Below are 14,359 nucleotides of genomic sequence, written 5' to 3' on the forward strand. Positions count from 1 at the left end.
TAGCATTTCTGCAGTTTCTCGTGTTCATTGCTGTGTTTGTATGCTAAACTGACAAGGGAAGGCCGCCAATTGTGAAATTCAGATTCGATTCATACTGCGCATAATAAAAGCTCATGGCCAGAGGTGTAATGTGGCAAAGCACCAAGATGCACTTCTCAGCCGTTGTCGAGAAAATCGACAGTTAAAAGAAACCGTTGCGGTGAAATACTCTCTACGATTAATAGTTTTCTACGGCGTCGTGGCGCAGCGGTAAGCGGTCGGGTTCGTAATCCGAAGGTCGCCGGATCGAATCTCGCGCCATGCAAAGTTTTTTATTATTAGTTTTTTGTAATTCAGATATATATATATATATATATATATATATATATATATATATATATATATATATATATCTGAATTACAAAAAACTAATAATAAAAAACTTTGCATGGCGCGAGATATATATATATATATATATATATATATATATATATATATACTATTAATGAATTGCTTATGCATGTTGGTGAAGGCGGATCGCTCTCCATTGTACCGCCTCCATTTTTCCGTTTTTTTTAACAGGGTGTACCGAAGCTCTCCCGTCCGCACTGATTTTCGACAATGTTATAAGTTGCGCTAGGGACCGCATCTACCTTCTTTCGAAGTTAGCAGGCAACTACGCTGTTATGCGGCGGCTCGTTTCGGCCCAATCAACATCTGTGCTTCAAGTGTAACGAGCGAGCGAGCCAGAATAACAGTAGTTATTAGAGACGGGCAAACTGAAACACGTAACTGTTTCGAAACAAATGAAACAGTACAATGTAATGTTTCGATACGCTGTTTCGAAACAGTGAAACAGTTTGTGTTTAGTAATCTAATAATCCTACACATTTTATCATATATATATATATATATATATATATATTTGAATTACAAAAAACAAATACTAAAAAAAAGTTGCATGGTGCGAGATTCAATCCGCCGACCTTCGGATTACAAACCCGACCGCTTACCGCTGCACCACGACGCTGTGAAAAATTATTAATCGTAGAGAGTATTTCACCGCCACGGTTTGTTTTAACTGTCGATTTTCTCGACAACGGCTGAGAAGTGCATCTTGGTGCTTTGCCACATTACACCTCTGGCCATGAGCTTTTATTATGCGAAGTACGAATCGAATCTGAATTTCACAATTGGCGGCTTCCCCTTGTGAGTTGAAAATAAGCAAGAAAAGCTGATCATTCCACTGGTTTTTTTTTCTGCTTTGGTTTTTTGTATGTAGTAATTTTCTCGCAGTGTTAGGGGATGGCTTTTACTGTCGATTCTAATTATTTTCGTGCCTTCTGTAGAGGTTAGTTTGTGACTGCGTTCTCTTGGGCACTGTGCAGATGTGGAGTGGTTTGTCCCATAGTTACAAAAACAAATATTTTTGTGCTTTCTGCAGATGATGAGCTCACAAAGAAACTTGTTAAACTACACAGCGTTTGCTGAAAATAAAATTTATTTAGGGGATTTTTTTTAAAATTTTAATCGAGAGTTCGTTACATGTGCTGTTTTGGTAATGAGTACACCTGTGGCCCGCAGGACGAGTTCACGGTTGTGGTGTCGATGCAAGATGGCGCCGTCATCTACACGTCTCCGTCCATCACACAGGCACTGTCTTTCCCGCGTGACATGTGGGTCGGCAAGTCCTTCATCGACTACGTGCACCCTGACGACCGGCTGGCCCTCATACAGAACATCACTTCAGGCGTCGCACTGCCTCGCCGCAAGGGTGAGTAAATTCGCATTACGTGTGTGCAATCTCTGAAGGTCCGTTTCATAATCTGGAACTGAAAACAACGTGGAACAAACTTATGACAGTTGTGTGTGCGACACCTTTGATTACTGCTTAAAGTGAGAGATAACTCTCAACTTCGAAGACAGCAAAAATATTTTGAGGAACAATACACTGAAGACAATGTTAAGTGTATTTGAGTGCTCCTCATGGGAAATGATATGCAGAATAAAATTTTCACTCTGCAGCACAGTGTGCGCTGATATGAAACTTCCTGGCAAATTAAAACTGTCTACCTGACTGAGTCTCAAATTCGCGACCTTTGCCTTTCAAGGGTAAGTGCTCTACCGACTTTGAGTCTCGATCTGGCACACAATTTTAATCTGCTGGGAAGTTTCATATCAGCGCACACTCCGCTGCAGAGTGAAAATCTCATTGTGGAAACATCCCCCAGGCTGTGGCTAAGCCATGTCTCCGCAATATCCTTTCTTTCAGGAGTGCTAGTTCTGCAAGGTTCGCAGGAGAGCTTCTGTAAAGTTTGGAAGGTAGGAGACGAGGTATTGGCAGAAGCGAAGCTGTGAGACCGGGCGTGAGTCGTGGTTCGGTAGCTCAGATGGTAGAGCACTTGCCCGCGAAAGGCAAAGGTCCCGAGTTCGAGTCTCGGTCGGGAACACAGTTTTAATCTGCCAGGAAGTTTCATATCAGCGCACACTCCGCTGCAGAGTGAAAATCTCATTCTGGAAACATCCCTCAGGCTGTGGCTAAGCCATATCTCCGCAATATCCTTTCTTTCAGGAGTGCTAGTTCTGCAAGGTTCGCAGGAGAGCTTCTGTAAAGTTTGGAAGGTAGGAGACGAGGTACTGGCAGACGTAAAGCTGTGAGTACCGGGCGTGAGTCGTGCTTCGGTAGCTCAGATGGTAGAGCACTTGCCCGCGAAAGGCAAAGGTCCCGAGTTCGAGTCTCGGTCGGGAACACAGTTTTAATCTGCCAGGAAGTTTCATATCAGCGCACACTCCGCTGCAGAGTGAAAATCTCATTCTGGAAACATCCCCCAGGCTGTGGCTAAGCCATGTTTCCGCAATATCCTTTCTTTCAGGAGTGCTAGTTCTGCAAGGTTCGGAGGAGAGCTTCTGTAAAGTTTGGAAGGTAGGAGACGAGGTATTGGCAGAAGCGAAGCTGTGAGACCGGGCGTGAGTCGTGCTTCGGTAGCTCAGATGGTAGACCACTTGCCCGCGAAAGGCAAAGGTCCCGAGTTCGAGTCTCGGTCGGGAACACAGTTTTAATCTGCCAGGAAGTTTCATATCAGCGCACACTCCGCTGCAGAGTGAAAATCTCATTCTGGAAACATCCCTCAGGCTGTGGCTAAGCCATGTCTCCGCAATATCCTTTCTTTCAGGAGTGCTAGTTCTGCAAGGTTCGCAGGAGAGCTTCTGTAAAGTTTGGAAGGTAGGAGACGAGGTATTGGCAGAAGCGAAGCTGTGAGACCGGGCGTGAGTCGTGCTTCGGTAGCTCAGATGGTAGAGCACTTGCCCGCGAAAGGCAAAGGTCCCGAGTTCGAGTCTCGGTCGGGAACACAGTTTTAATCTGCCAGGAAGTTTCATATCAGCGCACACTCCGCTGCAGAGTGAAAATCTCATTCTGGAAACATCCCCCAGGCTGTGGCTAAGCCATGTCTCCGCAATATCCTTTCTTTCAGGAGTGCTAGTTCTGCAAGGTTCGCAGGAGAGCTTCTGTAAAGTTTGGAAGGTAGGAGACGAGGTATTGGCAGAAGCGAAGCTGTGAGACCGGGCGTGAGTCGTGCTTCGGTAGCTCAGATGGTAGAGCACTTGCCCGCGAAAGGCAAAGGTCCCGAGTTCGAGTCTCGGTCGGGAACACAGTTTTAATCTGCCAGGAAGTTTCATATCAGCGCACACTCCGCTGCAGAGTGAAAATCTCATTGTGGAAACATCCCCCAGGCTGTGGCTAAGCCATGTCTCCGCAATATCCTTTCTTTCAGGAGTGCTAGTTCTGCAAGGTTCGCAGGAGAGCTTCTGTAAAGTTTGGAAGGTAGGAGACGAGGTATTGGCAGAAGCGAAGCTGTGAGACCGGGCGTGAGTCGTGGTTCGGTAGCTCAGATGGTAGAGCACTTGCCCGCGAAAGGCAAAGGTCCCGAGTTCGAGTCTCGGTCGGGAACACAGTTTTAATCTGCCAGGAAGTTTCATATCAGCGCACACTCCGCTGCAGAGTGAAAATCTCATTCTGGAAACATCCCTCAGGCTGTGGCTAAGCCATGTCTCCGCAATATCCTTTCTTTCAGGAGTGCTAGTTCTGCAAGGTTCGCAGGAGAGCTTCTGTAAAGTTTGGAAGGTAGGAGACGAGGTATTGGCAGAAGCGAAGCTGTGAGACCGGGCGTGAGTCGTGCTTCGGTAGCTCAGTTGGTAGAGCACTTGCCCGCGAAAGGCAAAGGTCCCGAGTTCGAGTCTCGGTCGGGAACACAGTTTTAATCTGCTGGGAAGTTTCATATCAGCGCACACTCCGCTGCAGAGTGAAAATCTCATTCTGGAAACATCCCCCAGGCTGTGGCTAAGCCATGTCTCCGCAATATCCTTTCTTTCAGGAGTGCTAGTTCTGCAAGGTTCGCAGGAGAGCTTCTGTAAAGTTTGGAAGGTAGGAGACGAGGTATTGGCAGAAGCAAAGCTGTGAGACCGGGCGTGAGTCGTGCTTCGGTAGCTCAGATGGTAGAGCACTTGCCCGCGAAAGGCAAAGGTCCCGAGTTCGAGTCTCGGTCGGGAACACAGTTTTAATCTGCCAGGAAGTTTCATATCAGCGCACACTCCGCTGCAGAGTGAAAATCTCATTGTGGAAACATCCCCCAGGCTGTGGCTAAGCCATGTCTCCGCAATATCCTTTCTTTCAGGAGTGCTAGTTCTGCAAGGTTCGCAGGAGAGCTTCTGTAAAGTTTGGAAGGTAGGAGACGAGGTATTGGCAGAAGCGAAGCTGTGAGACCGGGCGTGAGTCGTGGTTCGGTAGCTCAGATGGTAGAGCACTTGCCCGCGAAAGGCAAAGGTCCCGAGTTCGAGTCTCGGTCGGGAACACAGTTTTAATCTGCCAGGAAGTTTCATATCAGCGCACACTCCGCTGCAGAGTGAAAATCTCATTCTGGAAACATCCCTCAGGCTGTGGCTAAGCCATGTCTCCGCAATATCCTTTCTTTCAGGAGTGCTAGTTCTGCAAGGTTCGCAGGAGAGCTTCTGTAAAGTTTGGAAGGTAGGAGACGAGGTATTGGCAGAAGCGAAGCTGTGAGTACCGGACGTGAGTCGTGCTTCGGTAGCTCAGATGGTAGAGCACTTGCCCGCGAAAGGCAAAGGTCCCGAGTTCGAGTCTCGGTCGGGAACACAGTTTTAATCTGCTGGGAAGTTTCATATCAGCGCACACTCCGCTGCAGAGTGAAAATCTCATTCTGGAAACATCCCCCAGGCTGTGGCTAAGCCATGTCTCCGCAATATCCTTTCTTTCAGGAGTGCTAGTTCTGCAAGGTTCGCAGGAGAGCTTCTGTAAAGTTTGGAAGGTAGGAGACGAGGTATTGGCAGAAGCGAAGCTGTGAGACCGGGCGTGAGTTGTGCTTCGGTAGCTCAGATGGTAGAGCACTTGCCCGCGAAAGGCAAAGGTCCCGAGTTCGAGTCTCGGTCGGGAACACAGTTTTAATCTGCCAGGAAGTTTCATATCAGCGCACACTCCGCTGCAGAGTGAAAATCTCATTGTGGAAACATCCCCCAGGCTGTGGCTAAGCCATGTCTCCGCAATATCCTTTCTTTCAGGAGTGCTAGTTCTGCAAGGTTCGCAGGAGAGCTTCTGTAAAGTTTGGAAGGTAGGAGACGAGGTATTGGCAGAAGCGAAGCTGTGAGACCGGGCGTGAGTCGTGGTTCGGTAGCTCAGATGGTAGAGCACTTGCCCGCGAAAGGCAAAGGTCCCGAGTTCGAGTCTCGGTCGGGAACACAGTTTTAATCTGCCAGGAAGTTTCATATCAGCGCACACTCCGCTGCAGAGTGAAAATCTCATTCTGGAAACATCCCTCAGGCTGTGGCTAAGCCATGTCTCCGCAATATCCTTTCTTTCAGGAGTGCTAGTTCTGCAAGGTTCGCAGGAGAGCTTCTGTAAAGTTTGGAAGGTAGGAGACGAGGTATTGGCAGAAGCGAAGCTGTGAGACCGGGCGTGAGTCGTGCTTCGGTAGCTCAGATGGTAGAGCACTTGCCCGCGAAAGGCAAAGGTCCCGAGTTCGAGTCTCGGTCGGAACACAGTTTTAATCTGCCAGGAAGTTTCATATCAGCGCACACTCCGCTGCAGAGTGAAAATCTCATTCTGGAAACATCCCCCAGGCTGTGCCTAAGGCACGTCTCCGCAATATCCTTTCTTTCAGGAGTGCTAGTTCTGCAAGGTTCGCAGGAGAGCTTCTGTAAAGTTTGGAAGGTAGGAGAAAAGATTCTGGCAGAAGTGAAGCAGAGTCGTGTTCGGGTAGCTCAGTCAATAGAGGAGTTGCTCGAGAAAGGCAAAGGTCCCAAGTTCGTGTCTCGGTCTGGCACAGAGTTCAAATCTGCCAGGAAGTTTCAAGAAGTGCCCTCTTTATTGTCTATATATAAGAGTGATGTTCTTTTATGGAAATTGATTGTGTTTGTGAGGTTATTTTGTAGTAAAATTGTAGTGGCTTGTATGAACTGTATTTTCATACAGATAGATGATTTTGAATTAATCTGTGAATCCCCAGTTGTGTTGGTCATGAGCCAGAACTAAACTTCCTGGTTAGTAAGTAAATATGTATCATCATTTTATGTATAAAAATTATTCATATTTTCAGCTAATTTTCGTATAAAACAATGTGGAAAATACCGAAACATCTGCTTCCAGGCATGAGCTTTGACATGCGATGTTATCAAGGTGGCAGATTAAGGCTCACCATCTCTATCCAGTATGGTGGGCATATTGTCAAATATACAGCACAACTAACAAAATGAAAACAAATTGAAAATTTAATCATGATCAGAATGCTTTTTATGGGTGGACACTAGTGGATATGTAGCCCCGAAAATTTCTGTTGTGAGGTAACTTCTTTACGATGTTGGAGAACGTAACCTGTTGATGAATGATTTCACAGACGTTAATCAGATTTATTTCTCTTCTCACGGTCATAATCACAACATAAATCGTACTAGTGTAATCCATAGTGTGAAAAATGATGCATTTAAGTGTTTCAAATGTTTTGAAGCACCAGGCAACCGTTCTCGATAATTGAATCGCTGGCAACCAGTCACTGAGTCGTTTTTCTTCTTCAGTGAGTGCATTGATACACAGGACACAGCATACCTGGTTGTTCACTTACAGTTCCCTTCTTGTTAAATGGAGAACTGTCTCCTCCAAACCAAGGATCTTTTTTTTTTTTTAAGAAAAAGAGCACCAGTCATACTAATTTGAAGGAGAACATGGAACTAATGGGACCCTTGCAGGAATTAGGAGGTTTGCCTGGAGAGAAACAGATGACATTCTTAACCTAACGCATGCACTCAAATAAAAAATCAGTAACACAAACATTATATAAGGGCCATAGGAAACCACACAATTTGGAACTTCCTGGCAGATTAAAACTGTGTGCCAGACCGAGACTCGAACTCGGGACCTTTGCGTTTCGCAGGCAAGTGCTCTACCACTGAGCTACCCAAGCACGACTCACGCCCCGTCCTCAGAGCTTTACTTCTGCCAGTACCTTGTTTCCTACCGAGGTACTGGCAGAAGTAAAGCTGTGAGGACAGGGCGTGAGTCGTGCTTGGGTAGCTCAGTGGTAGAGCACTTGCCCGCGAAAGGCAGAGGTCCCGAGTTCGAGTCTCGGTCCGGCACACAGTTCTAATCTGCCAGGAAGTTTCATATCAACGCACACAATTTGGGTTTGTCACCTTCAGTTAATGTATTTAAGTAAACTGAGCCGTGCAATATCAGCAAGTGAATAAATTTGCAAACAGCAGAGAAATCCAAATCTTGCTGCAGATTCTGGTGTCTAAAACTTTGAGCTTTACAATGAAACAGTGTGCAGGTATCGGGTGCTTCACTAAACCTTCAGATTAGTCAGTGCATTAAATCTAGGCTGAGACAGTTCTCACATGTCGCAGGGGGCAGCAGCGAGTCGTCCGCCAAGGCCCCGTCGCAGGCACCGCTGTTCTGCCGGCTGCGGCGCTACCCGTCGCTGCGAGACGGTTTCGCCGTGGCGGAGCGCCGGCTGGTGCACCGGCCCTTCTCTCTGCAGCTCTCCTTCTACGAGTTGCCCGCCTCCGCCTCCGGGGGCGCGCCTGCCGCCCTGCCCCCCGGCGTGCTCCTCACCGTCACCGCCACTGCCGTCTGCTCGGCCTACACCCGTAAGTCGAACCTCTGCGCTCTTTTTATCTCGGTGCACTTGCAGCTGCCTGTTACGAGCTTTCCTCCTGTAATTGCAATACCTGCTGTACACAAGTTTAATTACTGGACTCGCGTTCGGGAGGACGACGGTTCAATCCCGCGTCCGGCCATCCTGATTTAGGTTTTCCGTGATTTCCCTAAATCGCTCCAGGCAAATGCAGGGATGGTTCCTTTCAAAGGGCACGGCCGACTTCCTTCCCCGTCCTTCCCTAATCCGATGAGACCGATGACCTCGTTGTCTGGTCTCCTTCCCAAAAAAAAACAACAACAACACAAGTTTAATTACCTTCTGAACTGAGAACGCCAGGTAGTTCGATCTACACGATGAACTCAAACTTCACTGACAAGATTCCAATGATTTTTCTTGGAAATTTTCTGAGTATTTTGTGTAAGGGACCCATGTTACAGAATAATTGGATTTCATTTTATTTCTTACCTCCGTTTATCTTAATGTTGCACTGAAAAATCTACACAAAACTTTAAATCTCAATGGTACGCTCTCTGTGTTCTGGTTGGAAACAAACTAACTATATTGGGCCACGGTACTCGATTTTGACAACTATAATGCCTACTGTATTTGTCGTCACACCTGCGTTCGGTACTTCTTAGTTCTGTTTTCAGTTCGTCTTTCCAGCAGTGTGAGTTGTATGTTAACAGAGGTGCGCAGTGGCGTGGGTAGACCTACCAGTAAAAAATTGCAGGTACAAAATTGCTGTGATGGTGGTGATGACGATGATGTTTGGTTTGTGGGGCGCTCAACTGTGCGGTCGTCAGCACCCGTACAAAGTCCCAATTTTTACACACTCCAGTTTTTACACACTCCAGTTTTTACACACTCCAGTTTTTACACACTCCAGTTTTTACACACTCCAGTTTTTACACACTCCAGTTTTTACACCCTCCAGTTTTTACACACTCGCGTTTTTACACACTCGCGTTTTTACACACTCGCGTTTTTACACACTCGCGTTTTTACACACTCGAGTTTTTACACACTCGAGTTTTTACACACTCGAGTTTTTACACACTCGAGTTTTTACACACTCGAGTTTTTACACACTCGAGTTTTTACACACTCGAGTTTTTACACACTCCAATTTTTACACACTCCAATTGTTTCACACCCCAATTTTTTCACACTCCAAGTAGCCACTGCCACGAATGATGATGATGATGAAATGAAATGATGAGGAAAACACAAACACCCAGTCCCCGAGCAGAGAAAATCCCCGACCTGGCCGGGAATCGAACCCGGGCCCTCGTGATCCAGAGGCGGCAACGCTAGCCGCTAGACCGAGAGCTGCGGATGCAAAAGTGCTGCGATGTGGCTGTTGTCGCTTGCAGGAACAGCTCAGGATATCATTGTCATTCTGCTTTATCTTTGTATTCAATAGATATACACAAGAGGTGCATGTCAGTCATCTCTTCACCAGTAAACCTGTACGTACTGTCGTGTCACTGTTAATGTACAACTCACACTACCAGAAAAAAACAAACCCCGAGACAGAACTGAGCAGTAGGCCTAATATACGTAAGCTTGAGGATGAAGAGGAAGTGGGCATTACTGTTGTCAACAGGAAGCAGCGAAAGTGAATGTAACGCGTCATCTGAGCTATAATTGTTGTCCAGGTGCTGCAACCACCACCCCTCCTACAATCACAATCACCATTGTTCCTCTTTCACCACCACTACCACACCACTAGCATAACCATCATCCATTTGACCATCATCCATTTTGTACTATGAGTGGTGTTCAGAAGAACAAACATAAAAAACAACATTGTGGGTATAATTAAAGTCTTTATTCAAAAATAATCACCAGAGACTTGAGCACAACTATCCCTCTGCTTCACAAGCCGAAGGATTCCCTGTTGCAACATGTCCGGGCTGTAGGGCAGATGCCCGAGCAGCTCACACTTGAACTTGGCCATTACACTACGTGTGACCTCAGAGACGCGTGGACACACATTATCGTGGAGTCAAATTGCTCCCTCTGTGGGGAGCCCAGGCTGTTTGCTCTCGACAAACTTGCGTAGACTACGGATTGTCTCACAATACACGTCAGTGTTAAAGGTTTTTCCGTGCTTGAGGAATTCTATGGGTATCGGACCACAGATGTCAAAGAGGTGGTGAGCATCGTCTTGTCTTCTGAAGGCACGGCTTTAAATTTTTTAGGGGGAGGTGATGGCACATGTTTCCATTGCACGCTGTCCTACTTTGTCTCTACCTCCGAGTGACTGCACCAGCTCTCATCACCAGTGACTGCTCGCTCCTGAAAAGTAGGGTCTTCACAATACTGGAACAGATATTACAGTGCTAGACTTGTATACAATTCCTTTTGACATTTGCTGAACTGCTTCGGATCCCACCGTGTGCACTCCTTCTAGTAACCCAACCTGTTGTGCACAATTGTCCTCACTGTTCCGACACTGGCCACCCTTCATAACTGCCAACATTTGCACTGAGACGTGCCAGTCGCTGTTCGTCACGTCGTTCATCTTGTCGATAAGTTTGGCCTCGATACCGTGTTTGCGTAGCCTGGCCTTGGGACATCACTAAAATGCTCCTGGCCTTCACTGGACGCACAGTCTCCCCCGTATACAGCCACAATCTGTCAGTTAATATTGGCCTGTTTAACACCTTCCTGAGTCCGAAATCTGATAGCTCCTTGCTGCTTCTCAGTCACTGGATTTTGCAATGTAAACACCAGTATGTCCTCAGGCTTATACTGCTTTGTCAGATAGATGTAACAAACTACCTGCTTCTCTCTTGCACCACGTGCCCATTCATGTGCATGAACACAACAAAGACTACATTGGTGTCCCTAGATGTCTCACTACATCATCTCAAAGTGGCATATGCAAATTTCAATCAGTTCGGTCGTTACGACATTTCTTACTTTTTCATTATAACACTACATATATTATCATCATTACCATATATACAACATCCTCTGCCAAACCTCGATTTTGACAGCTGCCACCCATTCCACAACAAACGGTCGCTTCCCTACAGCTTAGGTCTTCGTGGCAAATCGGCTTCAGTCCTGAATCCCTGAACCATTACACCAATAATCTCAAAACAGCTTTCACATCCCGAACCTACCCTCCTGGCCTGGTACAGAAGCAAATAGCTACAGCCACTTCCTCATCCCCTCAAACCCAGAACCTCCCACAGAACCACCCCAAAAGTGCCCCACTTGTGACAGGACACTTTCCAGGACTGGACCAGACTCTGAATGTGGCTCTCCAGCAGGGATATGACTTCCTCAAATCCTGCCCTGAAATGAGATCCATCCTTCATGAAATCCTCCCCACTCCACCAAGAGTGTCTTTCTGCCGTCCACCTAACCTTCATAACCTCTTAGTTCGTCCCTATGAAATCCCCAAACCACCTTCCCTACCCTCTGGCTCCTACCCTTGTAACCGCCCCCGGTGTAAAACCTGTCCCGTGCACCCTCCCACTACCACCTACTCCAGTCCTGTAACCCGGAAGGTGTACACGATCAGAGGCAGAGCCACGTGTGAAAGTACCCACGTGATCTACCAACGGACCTGCCTACACTGTGACGCATTCTATGTGGGAATGACCAGCAACAAACTGTCCACTTGCGTGAACGGACACAGGCAGACAGTGTTTCTGGTAATGAGGATCACCCTGTGGCTAAACATGCCTCGGTGCACGGCCAGCACATCTCGGCACAGTGTTACACCGTCCGGGTTATCTGGATACTTCCCACCAACACCAACCTGTTGGAACTCCGGAGATGGGAACTTGCCCTTCAGTATATCCTCTCTTCTCGTTATCTGCCAGGCCTCAATCTCCGCTAATTTCAAGTTGCCGCCGCTCATACCTCACCTGTCTTTCGACAACATCTTTGCCTCTGTACTTCCGCCTCGACTGACATCTCTGCCCAAACTCTTTGTCTTTAAATATGTCTGCTTGTGTCTGTGTATGTGCGGATGGATATGTGTGTGTGTGTGTGTGTATACCTGTCCTTTTTTCCCCCTAAGGTAAGTCTTTCCACTCCTGGGATTGGAATGACTCCTTACCCTCTCCCTTAAAACCCACATCCTTTCATCTTTTCCTCTCCTTTCTGATGAAGCAACCTGGGGTTGCGAAAGCTTGAAATTTGTGTATGTGTTTGTGTGTTTTTTATTGTCTCTATCAACAGTCCAACGCTTTCATTTGGTAAGTTACAGCATCTTTGTTTTTTATATAGATAAATACTTCTTGTAGACATTTCAGTCTAGAGAGGTTGTCGTGACTGTGGCGGTATCTCTCTCGCAGGGCCGGACGAGAAGCCAGCGGGCGGCAACAGGTTCTCGACACGCCACCAGGCGGACGGGAACCTGACACACGTGGACAGCGAGGCGGTGTCGCTGCTAGGCTACCTGCCGCAGCAGCTGCTGGGGCGGCCCGTCTTCGACATCTACCACCCGGCCGACCTGCGCGGCCTGCAGCGCGTCTACCGGCAGCTGGGTGAGTCTCCCGCCACGTGCTTTTACAGGTCGACACTGTGCTTCCCGTATTGACGCGCTTTGCATGGGGCTTGCTGACTGGTGTCGGTACTGCAACATTCTGCCACGTGCTGTGTGCCAAATAATCTGCTGCCGCATTCTGTGGTGACTTGTGGGGTCTCCTGCCGTGTCCCATTCTGCTAATTGGGCAATTAGTTAGGCACAGATGAAGACAGTTGTCAGATGTACCCAAATGCAAGTGGCGTCAACCCTGTTCTTTCTAACCCTAAATTCCTGTGACGTAGAGGCCAGAGATACTTGTCAGTTTTTTGGCACTGACTGTTGCTGTTAAAGGGGAGAAAGTTCTGACAAGGGAACCTCCCCATCGCACCTCCCTCAGATTTAATTATAAGTTGGCACAGTGGGTAGGCCTTGAAAAACTGAACACAGATCAACAGAGAAAACAGGAAGAAGTTGTGTGGAACTATGAAAAAATAAGCAAAATATACAAATTGAGTAGTCCATGCGCAAGATACGCAACGTCAAAGATAATGTAAGCATAGGAGCGCCGTGGTCCCGTGGTTAGCGTGAGCAGCTGCCGAACGAGAGGTCCTCGGTTCATTTCTTCCCTGGAGTGAAAAGTTTACTTTCTTTATTTTCGCAAAGTTCGTTCATTGACGTCTCTGTTCACTGTAATAAGTTTAGTGTCTGTGTTTTGCGACCACACCGAAAAACCGTGCGATTAGTAGACGAAAGGACGTGTCTCTTCAATGGGAACTGAAAACATTTGATCGCAAGGTCACAGGTCAACCGATTCCTCCACAGGAAAACACGTCTGATATATTCTATACGACACTGGTGACAGCATGTGCTTCAGATGACAGGAATATGTTGTCGACCCACCTAACTTGTACTGTTGGCGAATGGGTAAAAAGATTCTTCTACCTTGCCCGATTTAGGTTTTCTTGTGGATGTGATAATCACTACCAAAAAAGTGATGAAAACAAAAGAGTTTGTGACATAACCTGTAAATAAAAAGTTAAACTTTTCTCTCAAGGGAAGACTTGAACCAAGCACGTCTCGTTCCGCAGCTGCTCACGCTAACCACGGGACCACGGCACTCCTGAGCTCACCATCTCCTGTTATGTTGCCTATGTTGCGTATGGACTACTCAATTTGTATATTTTGCTTATTTTTTCATAGTTCCACACAACTTCTGCCTGTTTTCTCGATTGATCTGTGTTCAGTTTTCAAGGCCTATCCACTGTGCCAACTTATAATTAAATCTGAGAGGGGTGCGATGGGGAGGTTCCCTTGTGAGCAGATGATAATGGAACACGACAGAGATGCTGAATAGAAACATGAGTGAAGCCTCCAAATGGAACAACAGTACTCAGAAATGTCTTTAACATGATACGAGAAGACAATGAAAATTCACTAAGAGAAACAGTTGAAAAAAATGAGATGGCACAGTAATTAAAACAGAAAGAGATTGAGCAAACAATCAAAGATTTCTATGTAAGTTTGTGTAATTCAAAAGATAAATCACAAACGTGTAAGTAATAATGAAGATAATGGTATCCCAGAAATAACACCAGGTGAGCTATACATAGTTGTTCAGTGTGTGAAGCGTGGCTGGGAAAAGGTGAGGTTACAATGGCAACGATTGTCATTAAATGGTAACTGCAAAAAATATTTACAGTATGTTTGCAAAGGAAGACAGTTC

At 46.7% G+C, this 14,359-nt stretch overlaps 1 protein-coding gene and 2 non-coding genes across 3 annotated transcripts in view; all 3 read left to right on the plus strand.

Annotated features, from left to right (window-relative positions):
- LOC124720239 (period circadian protein) overlaps positions 1–14,359 on the plus strand; it is a 200,965-nt gene that overhangs the window by 99,763 nt on the left and 86,843 nt on the right. The window contains exons 6-8 of the mRNA XM_047245556.1: positions 1,564–1,753; positions 7,891–8,133; positions 12,464–12,655. Coding sequence (XP_047101512.1) covers positions 1,564–1,753; positions 7,891–8,133; positions 12,464–12,655 — 625 coding nt within the window. The remainder of the gene's footprint in view (positions 1–1,563; positions 1,754–7,890; positions 8,134–12,463; positions 12,656–14,359) is intronic.
- Positions 4,156–4,230, plus strand: Trnas-cga. The gene has a single exon. It is a non-coding gene; the product is annotated as a tRNA-Ser (tRNA).
- Positions 5,957–6,030, plus strand: Trnas-cga. The gene has a single exon. It is a non-coding gene; the product is annotated as a tRNA-Ser (tRNA).

The sequence above is a fragment of the Schistocerca piceifrons genome, chromosome 11 (assembly GCF_021461385.2).
Source record: "Schistocerca piceifrons isolate TAMUIC-IGC-003096 chromosome 11, iqSchPice1.1, whole genome shotgun sequence".
Taxonomy (NCBI): domain Eukaryota; kingdom Metazoa; phylum Arthropoda; class Insecta; order Orthoptera; family Acrididae; genus Schistocerca; species Schistocerca piceifrons.